Raw genomic sequence first — 20054 nt, 5'->3', positions numbered from 1 at the left:
AACAGACTGAGCTCGGGCGGGATTCTTACATGTATATATAGTCTAGGAACTTAGTGGGGGAAGGTTCAGAGTCGAAGGTTCAAATTCCCCTTTCTAACAGTATTTTAAAAGTATTTTATTTCTGTATTTCAAAAAGATAAATGCGTAACTATTTTATTATGTAATCTATTAATGTTCCTCATGTACATTGTTAATTTTTGTATGCAATACACACTATTGTCTCAATAAATTTTATTCTATTCTATTCTCCATTATGTGAAAGATGATTTCAACGTTTCTTACAGTCAATTATAATATTTATGTAGCTGATTTATTTTATAAATTCTAACAAGAGCTTTCGAATTAGATGTTCTTCGACTCAAAATAACTGGTTCTATATTATTATTATGGGACTACCAGGTATTAATTACTAATAGTAGTTTATTTGACATGCGAGCAATATCGAAATAAAATTTTTAATCTCTCACTGTGTTCCACTGGATGTAAGAAGATCTCGTAAGAATCTATTTGTATTTTTCAAGATTCCTGCAACATTTTTATATGGTTTAATTAATTTGCAGAGGTATGCTTCCCCCCCCCCCCCCTTATCACTGCTCCGTGATTTTTTCTCATATCCATTATTATATGTACAATTCAAACACTTGAATACACCTATAAGAACATGATCATTCTTCTGTGTGTTTGTCTATATTTCTAATCTACTCATAAGAAAATCAGTGAAAATCCACTGTATTTTTCTAGAAAGAAAAGTTTTTTATTTATGTGAAATGATAGGTGATATTTTACTGATAGCTTCTTCGTCACTCATATTATTTTTTGTTCTATGTTTTCTTCACGATAACAAGGTGTACTTTCTTGAAACGGTTTCTTCTTTAATTAAACCATAGCTGTGTATGCTTAAATCATTGAGATGATGATATAAATGTTAATTTAAAAAAACTGAATTTTTGTTTTAATGGAATCGACATTTAGATTCTCATGATGTTCACCTAGCTTCTCGAAATCAATATAAAAGCACTCGTTACAGCGCATATTTGATGCTTCTTAGTCTTGGCTGAATTCATACTCTTCGATGGTATATTCTTCGTTTGTATTTTTACATGTAATATAATTACAGTAAACTATTTAAAAAATGAGCTTATTCTCCTTTTTTCTTTCGTGGAAAGCAATATATACATTTTTATCCATAAAACCGAATTCTCCACTATACATATACATATTACCGTCTCTGGTATTAATCTTCGTTCCATATCATCAACATTTTTAAATATGAATGTTATTTAATTGATCACTCAATTTTCATTCAAAGCCATTATCGAACAAACTACCGTTCTTTTAATGAACATTTTAATTCAACTGTCTTTCAATATTGTCAATTAAGCAAGCTCCTCCAATAAACCGAACACATATTAAATAATTATGCATTATTTTACATATAATACGTTTTATATTCATAGATCATTCACTCTCTTAATTAATTAATATATCTTCCTCTTGGTCTTAATGTTCTAGATGGTTCTAAATTATAAGCAACAAGTCTAGACACGTTTGAAATATAACGTTTTATAACATAAGAAATGTAATGCGCCATTAAAATCATAAATAACCTTGAAGCTGTTTACATAAAATTCAAACATACGCTTTATATTTACGAATCATTCACTCTCTTTATCTATTGAATATATCTCTCTCATTATAAATTAAATATATCTTTCACATTATCTCAAAGTTCTAGTAGATTCTACATTATAGAAAAAATATTTTTTGGCTTCTGAATTATTTACGTATTAAAAAATATGTTTTACATTAAATTACTCATACTTATTTAGACAGCAAGCAATACAATTTAATAAGGTTTTCTTTCTTCCGTCTTACGGTCCTATTAAAACAAACAAAAAACTATTCTAGTGGTTAAAAAACATCGTTTTTATTTTCAACGTCTTGGCTCTCAATGCGGGCTTTTATCAGGAAATTTTTCCTCTCTAAATTAAATCTTGTTTTTTTATAAGAAATTAAAACTAGAATACATATAATCTACTGAGTGTCCTGAATTTTTTGGGTAATTATCTAACGTTAATTACGTACAGTCTAAAACAAATACATTTTAGGGTCAAAAATCCTTTGAGTATAATAACATTTCAATAAAGATTTAAGACTCATTGTAGAAAAAATGTTTTTGAGCTCTGAATTATTTGCATAATAGAAAAATATGTTTTTAGATTAAATTAGTCATAATTATAAAGAGAGAAAGTAGTAAATCGGTCTTGATTTCTATAAAATATATTACGCAGAAGATTTATTGCACGAGAAAAAAAATTTCGAAAATATATTTTATCATATTTATTTACGAAAACATTTCTGATCTTGTAACTCTTAAATTTGCAATAGCTCAGAAGTCTTAACTTAGTATATTAACAGTATATTGGCAGTGCACCCTCAATATATATTAAAGTTAAATAGCTCTCGAAATAGCTTGAGTAAAGCCTTAAATAAAATGCACGCTGTCGTATCTCTCTCGAGTCTCGAAATTGTTTGTAGTATCTTATTACATGTGACACGTCAAGAGGTAGCCGTAGCCTGCATATTGAAAATAATGATTATCATACTTTGCGGATTGGCTAAGAAATCGAACATTTGAGAACAATAAAAAAGAACTGATATCTAAAGAATGAAAGCAGAGTCAGTGAAATGCATTCAACTTTAGATGGTCGTTGCATCAATGTTTCAAAAATTAAAGACGTTTAAACACGTATGGATGTTATCTCTTATTTCTATTTATTATTTATTTCGATACCTTTCTTGCCTATATACATCGATTGGTTTCGTATATTTTTTTGGTTTGAATTTTAATTATATCTGCCTCTTTGTTCCAGGGTGCACAGTCTTCCCCTTTTCTTCCTTACTCTTCCCTTTTTTTCTATAATTTCCCTTTTTTCCCTATTTAAAAAAACTTCCCGTTTTCCCCCTTTCTCTTTAAATGGATGGATTGAGTCATATGCACACATTTAAAAAAAAGTTTAATATGTCAAACCTCAGATTTATTCAGCTTGAATCAAAGAAATATTTTATCATTTTTCTTTTTCGGAAAAAATATCTTCGGGGTTTAGGTTTTTTTGGATTTCACTTTTTTGCGAGTTTGGAACGTTATAAACGCCACGAAAAGAATCAATCCAAAAAGAATGTTCCTGTAAATTTTCAAAAAATTCTAAATACGGTAGAATTTTTTTTTAATTAAAAAATTTTTTAGTTGAAAATTTAAAAAAGGAGAACAGAAGATATTAACTGATTTGAAATTTTGTCTTTTCTTGTTTAGGATTTCGACACACAAATTGGTGTTCTTCAGCTCAAATGATTCGATTAATTTTACCATTTTTACTTCGCTTTACTGAAAAAAATGGTTTATTTAACTAATTTGATTTTTTTTCTCCGACTTTTATATCACTTTAAATTGATTTTCAACGTTCTAAGCATATCCAATTTTAAAAAATAAGTTCTTTAATGGAAGAAGTAATTGAAAAATAATTGAAAATTATTTACAAATTTAAAATTTCTTATAAGAAGATTTCATTTTTTTCGACACCCGTGTGGAAATAACCTTGGATATCCCTGATACAACAAGGTTTCTGGTCGGGCTATGTTTGTTTTTTAAGAGCCTAGCCGTGCGCTGGTCGGACCCCAGTCGGGGGGCTGGCCGTGCTCTGATCGGGAAAATCTTATGATCAAATGTTCAGATGGTAGCTGGCCGGGCGCTGATTGGACAAATGTTATGACTAAATGCCTAGCCGGATCTAGTACAGCTCCCATTGATCCCGGTCGGGCCACAGTCGGGCAGCCAAGACATATCAAGGCCATGCTACATGGCTGGACGCTAGCCTGCCCAGCATAACGATGCTGGCTGGATTCTGACCAGAAACCCCGGCCAGTTTTAGTATGTTCTAGGCAGCAGAAGAATGTTTTTCACATATTAAATTTCACCCATTCGTCTGCATTTTTTGTGTACTAAACTAATATTTTATCTATAAGAAAGCAATAAATCATCTTTATTTTTTTCTGGTAATAATCTTGAACCTGCTGACATAAATTCGGCTCTTACAATTTCGCAATATTATTATTCTGTGAAATCATCAACAATGTTCTAGAAACTTAGGACGGACACGAACCACTAAAGCTGTACAATCTTCTGAATGTCGGTAAGGTAGGAATCTATATTTAGAACGCACATTGTTTAGCTCATTATTTATAAAAAAAATACAATTGAAGGCATTAGTTTTATAAGATTGTATTATTTTATGAGATAAATGCAAAAAAATGATAAACAAATTATTGCAGAGCAAACAATTATTTTTGGCTGATGACAATAAAAAAATATGATAAAACACTAGTTACGTAATTATGCAATAAAAGAAAAAACTTATTAAGTGGTAAACTAATTTATTTAAGGACTGACTGATAAATTACTAGTAATAATTAAAAAAGGAACCCTTTTCCACAAGAGCCACAAGAGCAGTGAATGAGAGCAATGCAACGCATGAAACAATGAATTAAAGAATTAAATTATCTATTCAATGATTGACTGATAAATTACTATTAATAATTGTAAAATTAACCCTTTTTCACAAGAGCACGGGGTAGAGTACAAGGTCCTTTTTTGTAGTAGTTTTCCCATTGTGAGTTTAGAAATCATTATGAGAAATATTCTAATATATATATATATATAAATGTATGGTTCGAAGAAAATAATTTAATTTTTTTAATTCAATTTTGTAAAATGTACATTTTATATATACCAAGTCTTATGAACGATTGATAAAAAATAAAGATATAGAGGGCGCATGGATAAAGTTCCAGGATATCATTGTTAGATGTGCGATCGAAGTATGTGGTACCGCGGTTGTAGGAAGAATATCTGGCAATGCGTGGTGGAATGATGAAATTCCGGCTGCCCAAAAAGCAAAGAAAGAAGCGTACAGGAGAACTTTAAGCATCGCAGGTCTTAGCAATCAGGAAAGAAATAGACGTATAAATGATTACAGATACAAAAAGAGGATACTCAAACGAATAATTAAGGAAAGTAAAGATAAAATTAGAGCAGAAAAAGAGAAGAAAAGAAGGAAGCAAAAAACTGCTTTATAAAAAAATGTAGGGAAACAAAAGTACAGAATTTGTCAACATGAGAAATAGTAGGGGGAAATGGTATATGATGCAGACGGAATACTAGAGGCTTTCAGAGACTACATATTTTAGGAGACAATTCATTGAGGTTAGATATATAATTAAGAAATTGAAAAACAGCAAGGCTGCCGGGATAGACTGTATTAACGCTGATATGCTTAAACACGGTGGCGCGTGCATACCACATAGACTGTGCGAATTGATAAATTTATGTTTCGAGATGGAAGACGTCCCAGACGATTGTAAAAAAAGCAATTATCGTACCAATATACAAAAGAAAGGGAGATAAAAGCGACTGCGATAATTACAGAGGAATAAGCTTATTAACTACCGTAAGTAAAATATACTAAAAAATGCATATTCGCAGGATAATAAAAATAACAGAAGCAAAGATTTGGGAAGACCAAAGTGGGCTTAGGCCAGGAAGGTCATATACGGATCAAATATTTATATTAAGGCAAATTACAGAAAAAGCTTTTGACAAGGTAGATATAAGTAAACTTTGGGAAGTCCTGAAAGAGTATAAATTCAATGGATGGCTCCTGCAAGCTATAAAAACAATATATACGAGTAGGAAAGTGAGTGTACGGATAAATGGGAATTTGAGTGACTATTTCGAATTTATTGAAGGGGTTAGACAAGGATGCGTTATGCTTCATGGTTATTTGTATTATTTATGGACAAGTGTTTAAGAATGGCTCTTTTCGACGAATCGGGTATGGATCTCGAAACAGTGAGGGTACGTGGGTTAGCGTTCGCAGATGATAAGGTTGTTATGGCAGAGTCAATCGAAGACTTGCAAAGAATGTTGAATAATCTAAATGCAAGCTTGAAGAACATGGGCCTCAAAATTAACGCAAATAAAACAAAAACTATGGTTTTCGATGGAAAGAGAGAGAAAACACTATGCAATATTGTATTAAATAATGAGAGAATTAAACAAGTTGAGAAGTTCGTATACCTTGGTAGCTTATTTACTAGAGACGGGAAGATAGATGAGGAGTTAAATAGACGCATAAACGAAGGTAAAAAAGTTATTGGTAGAGCAAGGCCCCTTATCAGAAGAAAAAATATATCAAATAAAGTTAAAATGGCAATACATAACTCTATATTTGTACCGGCTGTACTATACGGTAGCGAGACATGGACCTATCAAGAAAAAGATAAGAGTAAAGTTAATGCAATTGACATGAGATTCTTGCGCATAATATGTGAGAAAACTCTGATGGGCAAAGTGTGTAACGAAATAATTCACAAAGAATGTGGTGCAAGAGACTAACGAAACAAGTGTATCAAGGTCCGGATACTAAGTAATTCACCAGTCAATTAATGAATCAATAATTCAATCAACCAAAAATGAATTAGTCAATTGTTTAATTAGTTTTTCATTCGTTGCAGAAATACGTGATTAATTTGTTTACATTGTCTTTTATCGAGGTCCGTTAAGGGACGGGGAGGGGGGTGGTAACGTTAATTCGTGCAAAAAAATACACATTTTCGCGAATTTTTTCTAAGACACAGTTAAAATCGATTGATTAAAACCAATGGTACATTAAAGTATGGCATGCAAAGAGTATTTTGTACAATTTTCATGTAGAAATATTGAAAAATACGACAATGATAGCAATTATTCGGAAGCGTCTCCTGAAAAAGTAGAATTGCGGTGTCCCTCATAACTCAGTGCTGCATCATCATAAATCAAAAAATCAAAGTTTTTTCGTTAGATAATTGCTTTCCCCAGGTAAGGGATCGTCCATAAATTACGTAACGCGTTTTTCTTTTGTTTGAATAAAGACGAGCATGAAATAGATGTGAAGTTGAGAAAGACACAACGATATAAACAAAAGAAAAAAGTGTTACGTAATATATGGACGATCCCTAAGGCTGGGAGGGTTTTTCGAAATTTCAATGTTCCAATTTTTGACAACACTTTGCAGTGAAAAACGCGTTTTTTGCAAAAAAATCAAGTTATTTATTATTGTAAAGTAAAAATATTAATAAATTTGCAAAAAACTCTCCAGCTTTACCTCGTAAATTATGTACAGAAATAGTGTTTCAAATTTCAAAAGGATCGGTGTAGCAGTTTTGAAGTTAGGAGGGGCACCGTCTTCGGAAACGTGAGTTGTGGGAAAAACGCTTCAAAGTTTTGAACACTATAAAATTTGGAATAAAACATAATCGATTCATAATCGATGCCAGGTCCATGAAGAATGTTGCTATCATATATGATGTATAAAACATCTTTTTGCTCCTGTCTAGGACGAATCCTGTCTTCTTTTGTTTTTTTTAAGCTCTGAGTCGTGTTGTCCTGTGCTGAGTTGTGTATGAGGCGTGGTTGCTAAAACCGCTGTATCATCGTTAGTTTTGCTCCGATTTATCTCAAATTTTCACACAATATTCCCGAAATGTTCTCCATTCAGAAAATCAAATAAAAAAATGAAGAAATTTTTTTAAACGTTACCACCCCCCCCCCCCTTAAGCTGACAGGACCACCTTGCAAAAATGGACTGAAAACCTATAGGAAATTTAGGACTCATGTAGGACTAATTTAATGCCCCACTGCCAAATGTAATTCTCTTAATTTAAACAAAAAAACCGGTGGCCATGCTAGCTTAACGTTAAGATAGCAGAAACATACATAGTGAAAACTAATTTTTCAAAACATCTTTGCTCTAAAATTTAGGGCTCATTTAGGGCTCGCTTACTGTCCTATTGTCAAATTTAATGCTTCGCAATTTTTCGGAAAAACCTGTGGTCATTCTGGCTTAACGTTAACCGAGCAGGACCACACAGAGAAAAAAACGACTTAGGCATTCTTTCTATCCGCAATAATAGGGTTGTTTCGCGATTTTAGATAAAATAATTTTTTATTACATAATTTTAATCTGAATCGAAGGTGCATTATAATTTTTTTTTCTTTTGTGTCGTTCAGCAGAAAAAAGTTATTAAAAATCGAAGGCGGTAGAACACTTATTCAAATTGGTGTCACGTGGATGTCACGTGACTCAGAGTTTCTCATAATTATCTATCAAAGTGACTATACGAAACTCATGATAAAGAGGTTAGGCCACGGTCTGTTGTCAATTCAGACTATTTTTATTTGATAGCTTTATTTGTTAAGGATTATGTGACAAAAAAAGTTATTCTTTTGTAATATTTGGTTAAACAGTCAGTATTATGTTGAAGGAAAACAGTAAGTGCAATTATTAACACATTTTAAAATCTTAAATATTTACGAATTGTTCAGTAAACATGACTACATTTAAGTACTTTTTCAATGAATTCTTTCTACATACCATAAATATATCTATTTTCGGCAGATTTTCTCTATTGGTTTTTACGAAAGCCTCCTTTGACATTTTTTTTAAACAATATTTTGCGACTTCTATTGTCGATGTGCACATAACCAAAACAAAAAATCGGCACAGAAAATTTTTTTTAGGAATCACTGACACGTGAGCTGTGATTCGTGGAAAATCCGACCCCTTTGATGTCAAAAGGGCCCTCTAATCGACATCGTGATAAAAAAATTCATATTACAACATTAAATTACAAATAGTAAACAATATGTAAAAAATACTTTATGGTCGTTTTTATAATCAGAATTGTATGCACTATAAGATCCATTTATTGGAAAAATTATATCTGACTTTGGAAACAACCCTATTTGGTCTCATTTAGGGGTCTGACAATATGATTATGAAAAATGAAAAAAAAAACGAAAAAAAAATTCTTTTATTGTCGTTTCTCTTTGCATAATTTCAGGTTCATTTAAGGCTCCTGAAATATCATCGACCGAAGGTCGTGTGATATTTCCTTAGCCCTTTTTTTTTGTTATATATGGTGCTGTGCCACCTTAACGTTATAAAAAATACGTGAAGAAAACTATAAAACCCATTTTACTCCTCACATAATTTAGGGCTTCTTTAGGATATATATATTAGTAATATATTAGGAATGACATATTAGGAATATGGGCTGGTATTCCCAAATTTTGGGTACTAGTATTTTTTGTAAAAATAGATAAAAAATGGTTTAAACAATGTTTTTATATATTTCATTATCATATTCCCAGAGCCCTAAATTATTCTACCAGGTGAATTTTCTGAAAAATCATTTTTATTACGTTTTACAGTAATCTTGAACTAACTTATTGTTAAGCTATCGCAAACACCATTCTTTACAAAAAGTACTAGAGCCCCAAATTTAGTACTAGGGGCCGAAATTAACCCTCAATGAACCCTAAATTATGCGAGGAGTAAAAATGGGTTTTATGATTTTCTTCACGTATTTTTTATAACGTTAAGGTAGCATATATTTGTTTAAACAAAAATTGTTAAAATTTTTTTTTTTAATTTTTAATTTTCCTATTGCCAGAGCCCTAAATGAGCCCAAAATTATTGTGGAATATAATATAGTTAAATACTGATAAAATAAAATCAGCAAAAAAAAATACTATTGTAAACAGTAAACAATTTTTGCAGAAAGTTCTAAATTAATAGGCGTTTAAAACTAAAATAGGGTTAGGTGAACGGAAGAAAACACTGCACTTAGTTAATTGAATTTAATGATGGTTATTGCACAAAAATATATTTCTAGTTAGTTAGGAATACCAACATGGCACTCGAGGATACATAGTTTGTGTGCTGGTTTCCTATAAGTCTCCGTGGCTGTCTTCACATCTGCAACTCGTATCCGTCAATTTCTTCCTGGATAGACTGCTGATATTCTACCTCGTAACCATTGATTTCTGGGAAGATGGTTGTCCCAGATAACGATGATGTCTCCCACTTGTAGATCTCGTCCCTGTGTGAACCGCTTGGTTCGTAGATTCAGAGTAAGTAGGCCTCCAAAATTGTTCGACTATGGCTTGAGATCGCCGCCACTAGTTTCTTCGCAGCAAATCGTCGTTGCTAAATTTTCCTGGTGCTTCATGCCCACCGGTATTCCATAGCAGCAGAACATGGTTTGGTGTTTGGGATTCTGGATCATCTGATGTGTAGGTTAAAGGCCAGTTTTTGCTGAATCACGTCCTGATCCAGCTCCTCTAAAGCCTCTCGTAGTTCCCGTCTCGCTCCGATGAAATTCGTTCCGTTGTCTGAGTAGATCTTCGTTGTTTTTCCGCGTCTGGCCATCATCCTTCTGAAGGCCATTCTCATGGAATCCGTTGTCAGAGGCTGCAATTTCGAGGTGCACGGCTCGCACATTTAAATATGTAAATTATACTCCATGCCTTTTCTCATGCCTCCGTCCGATAGTCATGGTCAATGGTCCAAAATAATCCACCCCTGTATTGATGAATGGCCTAATGGAACTCTCAGTACGCACGTTCGGAAGTGGTGCCAATTTTGGTGCTAATAATCTCACCGTGCGGATCTTGCACATTTGACAGTCTCTGATCACGCTCTTGATTGCAAGTCGGATCTTGGTTACCCAATACTGCATGCTTAGGTCATTTTTTACCCTCTCTCGTCCCAGGTGTCCAGCTCTCTGATGATGGAATTGAATGAGCAATCTGACTGCGTGATGCTTTCCATCCAGGATTATGGGTGTTCTAACTGCTGCGCTTACTTCTGGATTGTTTATGCGACCATCCATCCTAATCAGCCCGGCCTTGGTCAAAATAGCTGACAGTTGGAAGATCTTGGTGACAGATCGCTTTAGTTCTCTTCCCTCCTGTAGTGTGTTGACTTCTAAACGGAATGCTTCTGCTTGCGATGCCCTCAGAACCTTAATCTCGCCTCTCGAGATTTCTGATGCTGTCAGCTCTCCAAATTCACCCTTTCTTCGGCACCTATCGACAAAACGAATCACTCACGCCCGGTGAACCAACGACTTGACGATGTTATGTCAATGCGATTAATGTCTTTAGTCGCATCATCAACCACATTTTGTATCGTTGAGACCCACCTCCATTCTTTCAATAAAGTTGAGTCTAGGATCTCGGATATTCGATTAATGACGAACGGTGGATGCTTTCTCGTCTCCGATCGAATCCATTGAACGATAGTTTGAGTGTCTGTCCACAAGAATTTTCTGCAGATTTTTAGGGTATGCAGCCCGATGATGGTTTGCGCCAATCTGCTGCCCATTACCGCTGCCTGCAGTTCCAGTTTTGGTATAGTCAGTTGTTTTACGGGAGCTACCTTGCTTTTTCCATTACCAAAACTACTCTCGTTCCACTCTCCCCCTCCAATCGAAGATAACCGGCTGCTGCGAACGCCTGTTCGTTCGCGTCACAGAAAATGTGTAGCTGCACGTCTTACCTCTCCGATTCTCAGGATATAACATCGTGCAATTCTAATCTCGGTGGTCCTCTGCAAGTCGGCTAGCCACGTTTCCCATTTCGGAAGTAGATTGTCTGGAAGCGGCGAATCCCAATTCGCCATTACTGGTCGTCATTACTACGAATAGACCTAGAGGATCAAAAACGGACATGATCAATTGCAATACCTCGCGTTTTGAAGGATGTTTCTCTCCATTAACCAGTCGTTGATCCACTCGCGGAAAAGCAGTGCTGAAGGTAAATATGTCTTTTCAGGTGACCAGACTACTCCGAATACTCGCTGGAATTCCTCCTCGTTGAATGACAGTTCCTTTCCTCGTTGCGCTACTGCTTCTGATGGTAAAGTACTCAGAACTGCTTGAGAGTTTGACATCCAATTTCGGATTTCGAATCCACCTCTGCTGTGTACTAGAGCCACTTCGCGTGCGCTGCGAATAGTCTCGTCGATTCCGTCTACGCTGTCCAGATAATCGTCCATATAATGTTTGGATATTATCGCCTGACTAGCCTCTGGATAAATATCCTTGAACTCCTCAGCGTTGCGATTCTTGATTTCTTGCGCAACGTAAGGCGAAGAGATTGCCCCAAAAATCATCACCTGTATTTGTAAGGTTTAAAGCTTTCCTGTCTGCTGATCTCTACCTAAAATTCGTTGGCTTCCTTTGTCTTCCTCTCGAATTCGAACTTGATGAAACATCTCGTTAAGGTCTCCACATATTGCTATTGATCGTTCCCTGAAAATAAAAAGAACTCCTACCAACGGATTATAAAGGTCAGGTCCTTTTAGCAAACAGTCGTTAAGACATACTCTATGACTTTTTGCAGTAGCATCCCATACTAAAGGCATATTCTTAGGTTTGTTTGGGTTTTGTACGGCAAAGTGTGGCAAATACCACGTTCTGGGACCGATGTTTTTCTCCTCTTCCTGTGTTAGCACGCGTACAAACTCTTTTTCTCGGTACTCCTTTATCTTCTTTAGGTACCCTTCTTTGAATTGTGGCTTGCGTTTCATTTTTCTTTCCAAAGAAAGAAACCTTTTTTCTGCGAGACTCTTACTTTCAGGTAAATTATAACCATCCTTCTTACACAAAAGTCCTGCTTCTCAGCACCTATTCGACGTGCTCTTTTAGCCACGACTTTCTCAGCTCGCTGTTCATGCTTGGAACGCACAAGTTCAGCCCTGGAATTCACGCCAAAACTTTCCACAGTCCAAAAGCTTTTGAGCTGCTCACTAAGTTCAATGTCAGGACCCTCCTGAAAGAAGAAATGACGTTGACATTCCAGATTGAATCTACCTGAAATGTAAGAGACACGAATAGTCCATTCTAGTGGTGTGAGGACGGCAAACGCTTCGTTCTTTTTACCCATGACAGCCTTGAGTTGAACCTTCAGATGAGCATAATCCTCCCCTGTAAGGATCCTTGGAACTGCACCGCTCATTTTCGGAATATCCAAATGCTTCAAATGTTCCCAGCCAGCCGTCTTTACATCCAGGTTCTGCTCTGGCGGATCTCATACCGAGTACGTCCTGATATCTTCGAGTTTGTATTTCTGACCTGCTCCCTGGATCGCAATGTCTGCACGCTGTGATGAGGCCTCGTCGAGAATCGCTTTGTTCATCCATTGCGACTGTAATGGATCAACTTCATCTTTCAATCCTAGTTGCAAAGCCACGTGTGTCGCAATCAAGGTGACTGTGGATCCCGAATCCAAAAGGGCATATGTATCCATCTCACCATCTGGTCCCGAAAGAGTTACTGGAACAACAGATAAAAATACCTTTTTCTTGGGTTTTCTGACCACATTTACAATCTCGAGGTCTGCTGATGTAGCTTCCGCTGTAGAATCATTCGTCGAGTTCGGCTGCTTCGAGGTGTAAGGATATTTTGCTTCGAAATCTAATAAGGAATTGTGTTTCTTCTGGCAGCCTCCTCTGCAACATGCAGCTTCTTAAATTCCTCGCACTTCACTATTGTGTGATCTTTATCACAATAACTGCATCCTTTTGTGTCGCCATCAGCGACGTTCAGCAGAGTCGTGTCCTTGCTGTGCTTTGCATCTAAAAAAGAGTTACAAAAAGCGCTCGCCGCACCAGCCTGTCTCTCTGACCATGTTGCCAGCTGTTAAATAGTCAAAATAGATAGATTCAAAGTAGATCTAGCTAATTGAAATTTCATTACAGTCAGACGTTTCTCAATTAATTGATCTCTTAGCAAAGGACTTATAAAATAATCGAGGCTTTTCAAGGATTCTATTGTAGCTACAAGATTGGTAATAATATTAGCAAATTTTATTATGCTACTCGGCTGATCTTCTTTTAAACGAGGATATTCTATTGCTTTTTGCATAATGTCTTGAATAATATATTCAGATCGACCAAATCTATTCTGTAAAATTTCCATTACCTTTTCTACCTTGGTTGTCATGAGAAGTGCCATAACTGATTCCCGAGCTTCTCTTTTGAGACTTTTTTTGAAGACGCACCATATTCTCCACTCGAGAAAATCCGCAAGATTCAGTCGCTTTCCGGAAGGTGCTGATAAACATTGTACACTCCGAAATGTCTCCGCTGTACGTCGGCAAATCGTGTCCCACAGTTTGTCGAGCGATATTTTTTCTTAGGCCTGAGCTGTCCTGTTCCTCTTCTTTTGACCCTGGTCCATCTTTTGACCTGGTTGTCGAGATAAAGATAATTTGTTTGACATGTCTTTACGAAGCATCTTCATCTCCGACCGATCCTCCAAGCCCCTCTCCGTAGATCCAATCCAGGACTCAACCTTTGACAATGCTGATCGTTCGCTGCTTCCTGACCTTGATGGCTCAGCCTCCTCTTCAGACATGCTGTACTCACTCTGGAGTCCAGGCAATTCTTTTTGAGCTTGTAAGCGTACAATCTCCTGTTGTGTCCGAACGCTTCGTTCTTGATGAGTGAGTGCCCGAATTCTCCGTTCTCGATGATCTTGGCGGCCTGGCAGCTCTAAGTGAAACGGGTGCCGAAGCATGTACCATTGCTTGAGTGGTGGTAGTTTTCTCTGCTGTGGCCTTTAAAGAGCGGGTTTTCGAAGGGTAGCTCTGCCCTCCCTCTTTTCCCCTGTCTAATCTCTTCTTCATGGTTTTTGTAACTGCAACGTAGCGGTTCGGCTCTCTACCGAAATTCTCCCGTTGACTCCTTCGTGCGGTGCTCCCCTCCAACGTTCCTTCCAAAGTATCAAGTGGGCCTATGTTCTCGCCCACTCTCTGACCAACCCCGGCCGTATCTACGTTGGAATTCACTGCATTCCTCAAAGCTATGACGTCATCGGTCGGGTTGCCTTTCGATCAGAGCTGCCAGATCGAGCCTGAAATTTACCCCCACCATACCTGCCGCCTGGGAGCCGCAAAACAGAAGGTGCATGATTACCACTGTGAGTGCGTGTATAAGCCGACAATGCACGACTCGACTTCGGTTTTCTGCTGTACGATGATAGCCGATCTGAAAGCTTCGGAAGACTTCGGTGGTCTTCTATTTATATCTCGATCCCCATTTGAAAGAAATGGAAGAAATTGGCGAATTTAATGTTTCGCGTGATTCTTCATTTCATGCATGAGTCGATTTTGTGCTTATGTTTTTCAGGTGTATATAGTATGAATATTATTACTATTATTTATATTATTAATTTTAATATTATGATTATAAAATATAACATTAATTTCAATTAATAGTTGTCTAAATTTTAATAGCAATAGATAAACTTTCGACTAAAACAATTAGTTTTCTGAACAAAAATTTGAATAAAATACATAAATTAAAAAAAAAATTGTTAAATTTGTTTTAAAGAAAACATTTAATATTTAAACAAAAAGTTAAATATTTATCCCAAAGGCTGAATTGTATACGAAAAAAGGAATTTTTAATAAAATACATGAACTACTTTCCTTAAAATGTTTTAAAAAATCCTAAAATATTTAAAATCTCTTGAAATTTTGCAAAGCTCTTGAAAATATTTTGAAATTTAAAAAAAAAACATGAAATATTTCAAATCTTTTAAAATATCATAGTAAATTATTAAAATCATAAAAAATTCTTTGAAATCTATTAAAATATCCTAAAATATATCAAATCCTTTAAAATCTCATATTAAATTACTGTAATCAATTGAAAATTTCTTGGCGTGTTCTAAAACCTTCCTCAAATATTTAAAATCCTTACAAATCTTTTTGAAATTTTTTTAAATCTTCAGATAGAAATTTATAAAACTTAATGCTTTAGAAACTATGGGCTTTAGAAACTTTAGGCTTTACAAAATTCTGATTATAAAATGTCAGAAATTTAAAATTTCAGAATTTTCCTACTTAGTACAGCAAATTTTAAACAAAACAGTTCTTCTAAACAAAGCTTCTAAATTTACAATTGTAAATTTTAAGATTTGAATCCCATCGAGTTAAAAGTTTTTGAAAATTAAATTTCGAAAGCTTCTAATTTTTATTGATTCCATTTTCATAACTCTAATCTACAAACATTTCAATATTTAACGTTTTTAAACTTTTATCTTTTTTAAATTTTAATCTGAGCTTCACAAAATTTTAAAAGATTTCAAAAGATTTTTAAGGATTTTAAATACTTGAGTATGTTTTAGAAGATGCCAAGGAATTTTCAATTTATTTTTATAATTTACAGGAATTTCGAAGAATTAAAAAAATTCAGAAGGCTTATTTATTTAAATTCCAAAGTAATTTAGAAATCCTAAAAAAAGTCCTAGGAATTTCAAAAGATTTTGAAGGATTTGAAAAATTTGAGAGAATTTTTAAGATTATAAGGAATTCGCATTGATTACAGTAATTTAATATGATATTTTAAAGGATGTTAAATATTTAAGGCAATTGCAGAAATTTTCAAGATCTTTAAAAAATTTCAAAAAATTTCAAAAGATTAAAAATATTTGTGAATGTTTTAAAAGATGTCAAGTAGTTTTCTATTTATTTTTATAATTTTACGGAATTTCAAAGGATTTAAATAAAATAACTTAGAAATATTTAAAATATGTCAAGATTTTTCAAAAGATTTTGAAGGTTTCGAAATATTTGAGAGTATTTTGAAAGGTTTCAAGGAATGTTCAATTGATTACCTTACCCCTTTTCAGGCCCAAACCACCCCTCTCAGCTTCCCCTATTGCGTAGGTCATGGAATTTTCCATGACTCTGTGTGCGAGTGGAAACTCGGCAAGCGCAACGAGCTGACAACGGTTTACATAAATATTTTTATACGAAACAAACTTCTGCCCTCGACAATGCCTAAGTCGTTTTTTTCTCTGTTTGGTCCTGCTAGGTTAAGGTTACGCTAGGATGACCATAGGTTTTTTCGAAAAATTTCGGAGCATTAAATTTGACAATAGGGCATTAAGTGAGCCCTAAATTATAGAACAAAGAAATTTTGAAAAATTAGTTTTTTACTATTTGGTTCTGCTATCTGAACTTTAAACTAGCATGACCACCCGTTTTTTGTTTAAATGAAAAGCATTAAATTTGGCAATGGGGCATTAAATTAGCCCTAAATGAGCCCTAAATTCCCAATAGGTTTTTAGTCTATTTTTGCAATGTGGTCCTGCCAGCTTAACGGACCTCTTTTATCGTAAACAACTAAAATTGTAGAAACCAATGTTAAACATTGTTTAAACAATCATTTGTTTACGAAAAATGAGAAAAAAATGAGCTAATGAACTGTAAATTTATTTATGCCACCAAAATGCTCAAATATCGTAGCAACACAACCACGAAACCAGCGTAAGAAAAAAATTTTTTGGCTGACAATAGCCAAAAAATGTTTTTAAACTCTTGAACTATGAAGGCTAGAAGACTTTTTTATTAACGTATAATTTTCTGCACTAAAACTTTAGCTCTATCACCATGAACGTAGCTTTACTAAAAAAAGAAGTACTTCAACACTTTATTATCTTTTGGGGTCATGCCATTGTTCTATTTTCAGAATTACACTTGAAATTGTATTTCGTTAATTAAAATTTAGAAATTTTTTCGTAAAACTATGAGGTTCCTAGATAGTTACACGTATGTCTAACTAGTGGCGTAGTCAGGATTTAGTAAAGGGAGGGGTTTGAAAGGCTGAACAGAAAGTACGTTAATACTTACAGGGAAAAATTAGGATAATTTAAGACATAATATTTATAACTGTCATATTTATCATCCTTGTGGGAAAAATGGTTTTATAATTACAAAAATTCTATATATTACGCACATCCATTAAACTTTTCTACGCTATATTATCAATTATCCATTAATTAAGATCATATTAAAGCCATTCAGTTCTATATGAGGGACCAATCATATTCCACGTAGATAGTTATTGGATGGGGGAGGGGAGTCAATATTCTACAAATGTTCATGAGGAGTCTCGCGGGTTCTAGCCAAAATCCACGTAGACGCATGTTTACCTGCACCTGCCGAATTTTCAGGTATATTAAGCTGGCACAACGCTATCAAGGTATAGAGATGCAACCTATTTCATAATGTAGGGCTAATTTGGGACCGTGGTTCCAAACTTTTGCTCTTTTATTTTTTGTAAAAAATAGTGATTGCGCTTGCTTAGCGTTAGGCTGGCCAAAGATTGCTTTAAAACGTACTAAAAATGATTTGCCGGAAAATTCACCGTATAGAATAATTTAGGCTCATTGAGGGCTCTGGGAATATGATAATGAAAAATTTAAAAAAATTTTATGGATAAATTTTTGTATAAACAATTCTAGTAAAAATTAAGTAAACAAATGTCTTCCTTTACCGTATGTTAAGGCGCGCTTAGGGCTCCATAAGTATGATATTTACATTGAAAAAAAATTATTTATACAATTATTGTTCGAACAAATTTGCAAAAAAATATATTTTTTTCTTTTCTCTTGCGTAATTTCAGGCTCATTTAAAGCAGTAGTCGGCAAACTTTTTGCTTAATTTTCACGTATGGTCAGGTTCCATCCGGCTTAATTTTTTCTACTACTTCTCGGTCTATTCATGTATCTTAGTGTGAGTGAGCTTACTCCAACAAGGGTATTTTGTCCAGAGGAATGTCAAGGTAAGGAAATTTTAAAACTTTTAATTTTTCAACTATCGATTTGAAAATAGCATTATCAGCATCTACAAATTTTTCCGATTCCAATGATATATTACTTGCCTAGAAAAGTTAAAAATTTGAAGGAGTTTAATATCAAGAAACATCAGCTTTACAGTCAATTTAATACTAAATACTTTTCAATTTTTCAACCTTTATAGACAAATTACATGTATTTGGAATCGGAAAAATACGGAGATTGCAAATATATTACTTTCAAGTCATTGATTGCAAAATTACGAATTTTTTAATCTCACATTTTTTCCCCATTTTCTAACAAAGGACCCCTGAGGAAAGGGGTGCTCTGGCCAAGCTCGTAGGTACTGCCCTGAAAGTAGATCGTAGGGCAGCCAGGGCAGGTTACCCTGCCCTGGGCCAGAGCGTGCCGACCACTGTTCTACATCAGTGGTCGGCAAACTTTTTGCTTAATTTTCAGGTATGGTCAGGTTCCATCCGGCTTAATTTTTTCTACTACTTCTCGGTCTATTCATGTACCTTAGTGTGAGTGAGCTTACTCCAACAAGGGTATTTTGTCCAGAGGAATGTCAAGGTAAGGAAATTTTAAAACTTTTAATTTTTCAACTATCGATTTGAAAATAGCATTGTCAGCATCTACGAATTTTTCTGATTCCAACGATATATTACTTGCCTAGAAAAGTTAAAAATTTGAAGGAGTTTAATATCAAGAAACATCAGCTTTACAGTCAATTTAATACTAAATACTTTTCAATTTTTCAACCTTTATAGACAAATTACATCTCTTTGGAATCGGAAAACACGGAGATTCCAAATATATTAATTTTAAGGCCCTGATTGCAAAATTACGATTTTCTTAATCTCACACTTTTTTTCCATTTTCTAACAATGGATCCCTGCGGAAAGGGGTTGGTCTGGCCAAGCTCGCAGGTACTGCCCTGAAAGTAGGTCGTAGGGCAGCCAGGGCGAACGCTCAACGAAATGAAGATGGAGGCCGTATCTCTATCCCCTCCACTTTCTTATCTGCAATTCACACGACCTGATATTTCACTTAAGGGCATGTGACACAGCTAAATACCTATATTACCGAATACAGTTTTTCAGTTCACTGAATGTTTTTTTGAACCTAAGAACTTTTTTTGTAAATAAAATATCGAGCTGAAACTTTGGGGAATGTATTAGAGTGCAATAAAGTACGTTTCAGTACTACATTTGTGGTAGGAACATTTTTTGAACGTTCGAACTTTTTTTATACATAAAATATCGGTCTCAAACTTTGAGAAATGTATGAGATGTAAAAAAATCTATTTCAACAATCAATTCCAACGGCATCAGCCGATAACGTTGTACACGAAAATACGAACCCTCTAGAGCCTCGTCTAGTGGCCGCCAGGTTTTCTCAGCGCAGAATAGTGCCCCTCACGTCGTCGCACAGTGGGGTGAAATCGGAAAACGAGGTTCAAAATGACATTTAGAACGCAATTATGCACCGATTTTAGAATTTTTTTTTTGAAAAATTCAGAACTA

The 20054-nt window shown here is 34.7% G+C and overlaps 2 protein-coding genes across 2 annotated transcripts in view; one reads left to right on the top strand and one right to left on the bottom strand.

The window, feature by feature from the left end:
• Nucleotides 1-3886, top strand: part of LOC117180596 (zinc finger CCCH-type with G patch domain-containing protein-like) — a 15210-nt gene extending 11324 nt beyond the window's left edge. Inside the window, exon 5 of the mRNA XM_033373089.1 lies at nt 3732-3886. Coding sequence (XP_033228980.1) covers nt 3732-3886 — 155 coding nt within the window. The remainder of the gene's footprint in view (nt 1-3731) is intronic.
• Nucleotides 3887-11612: 7726 nt separating this feature from the next.
• On the bottom strand, nt 11613-12053 carry LOC117180595. The gene has a single exon (XM_033373088.1). The coding sequence runs from the start codon at nt 12051-12053 to the stop codon at nt 11613-11615; it is 441 nt and encodes a 146-aa protein (XP_033228979.1).
• Nucleotides 12054-20054: the final 8001 nt, after the last annotated feature.

Source organism: Belonocnema kinseyi, chromosome 9, assembly GCF_010883055.1.
Source record: "Belonocnema kinseyi isolate 2016_QV_RU_SX_M_011 chromosome 9, B_treatae_v1, whole genome shotgun sequence".
Classification (NCBI taxonomy): domain Eukaryota; kingdom Metazoa; phylum Arthropoda; class Insecta; order Hymenoptera; family Cynipidae; genus Belonocnema; species Belonocnema kinseyi.
Note: the sequence above shows the minus strand (reverse complement) of the source record. Positions and strands in the feature narration are given on the sequence as shown.

Excerpts from the sequence above, each read along its gene's own strand:
- LOC117180595 (XM_033373088.1), bottom strand. The coding sequence starts at position 12,053 with ATGATTTTTGGGGCAATCTCTTCGCCTTACGTTGCGCAAGAAATCAAG.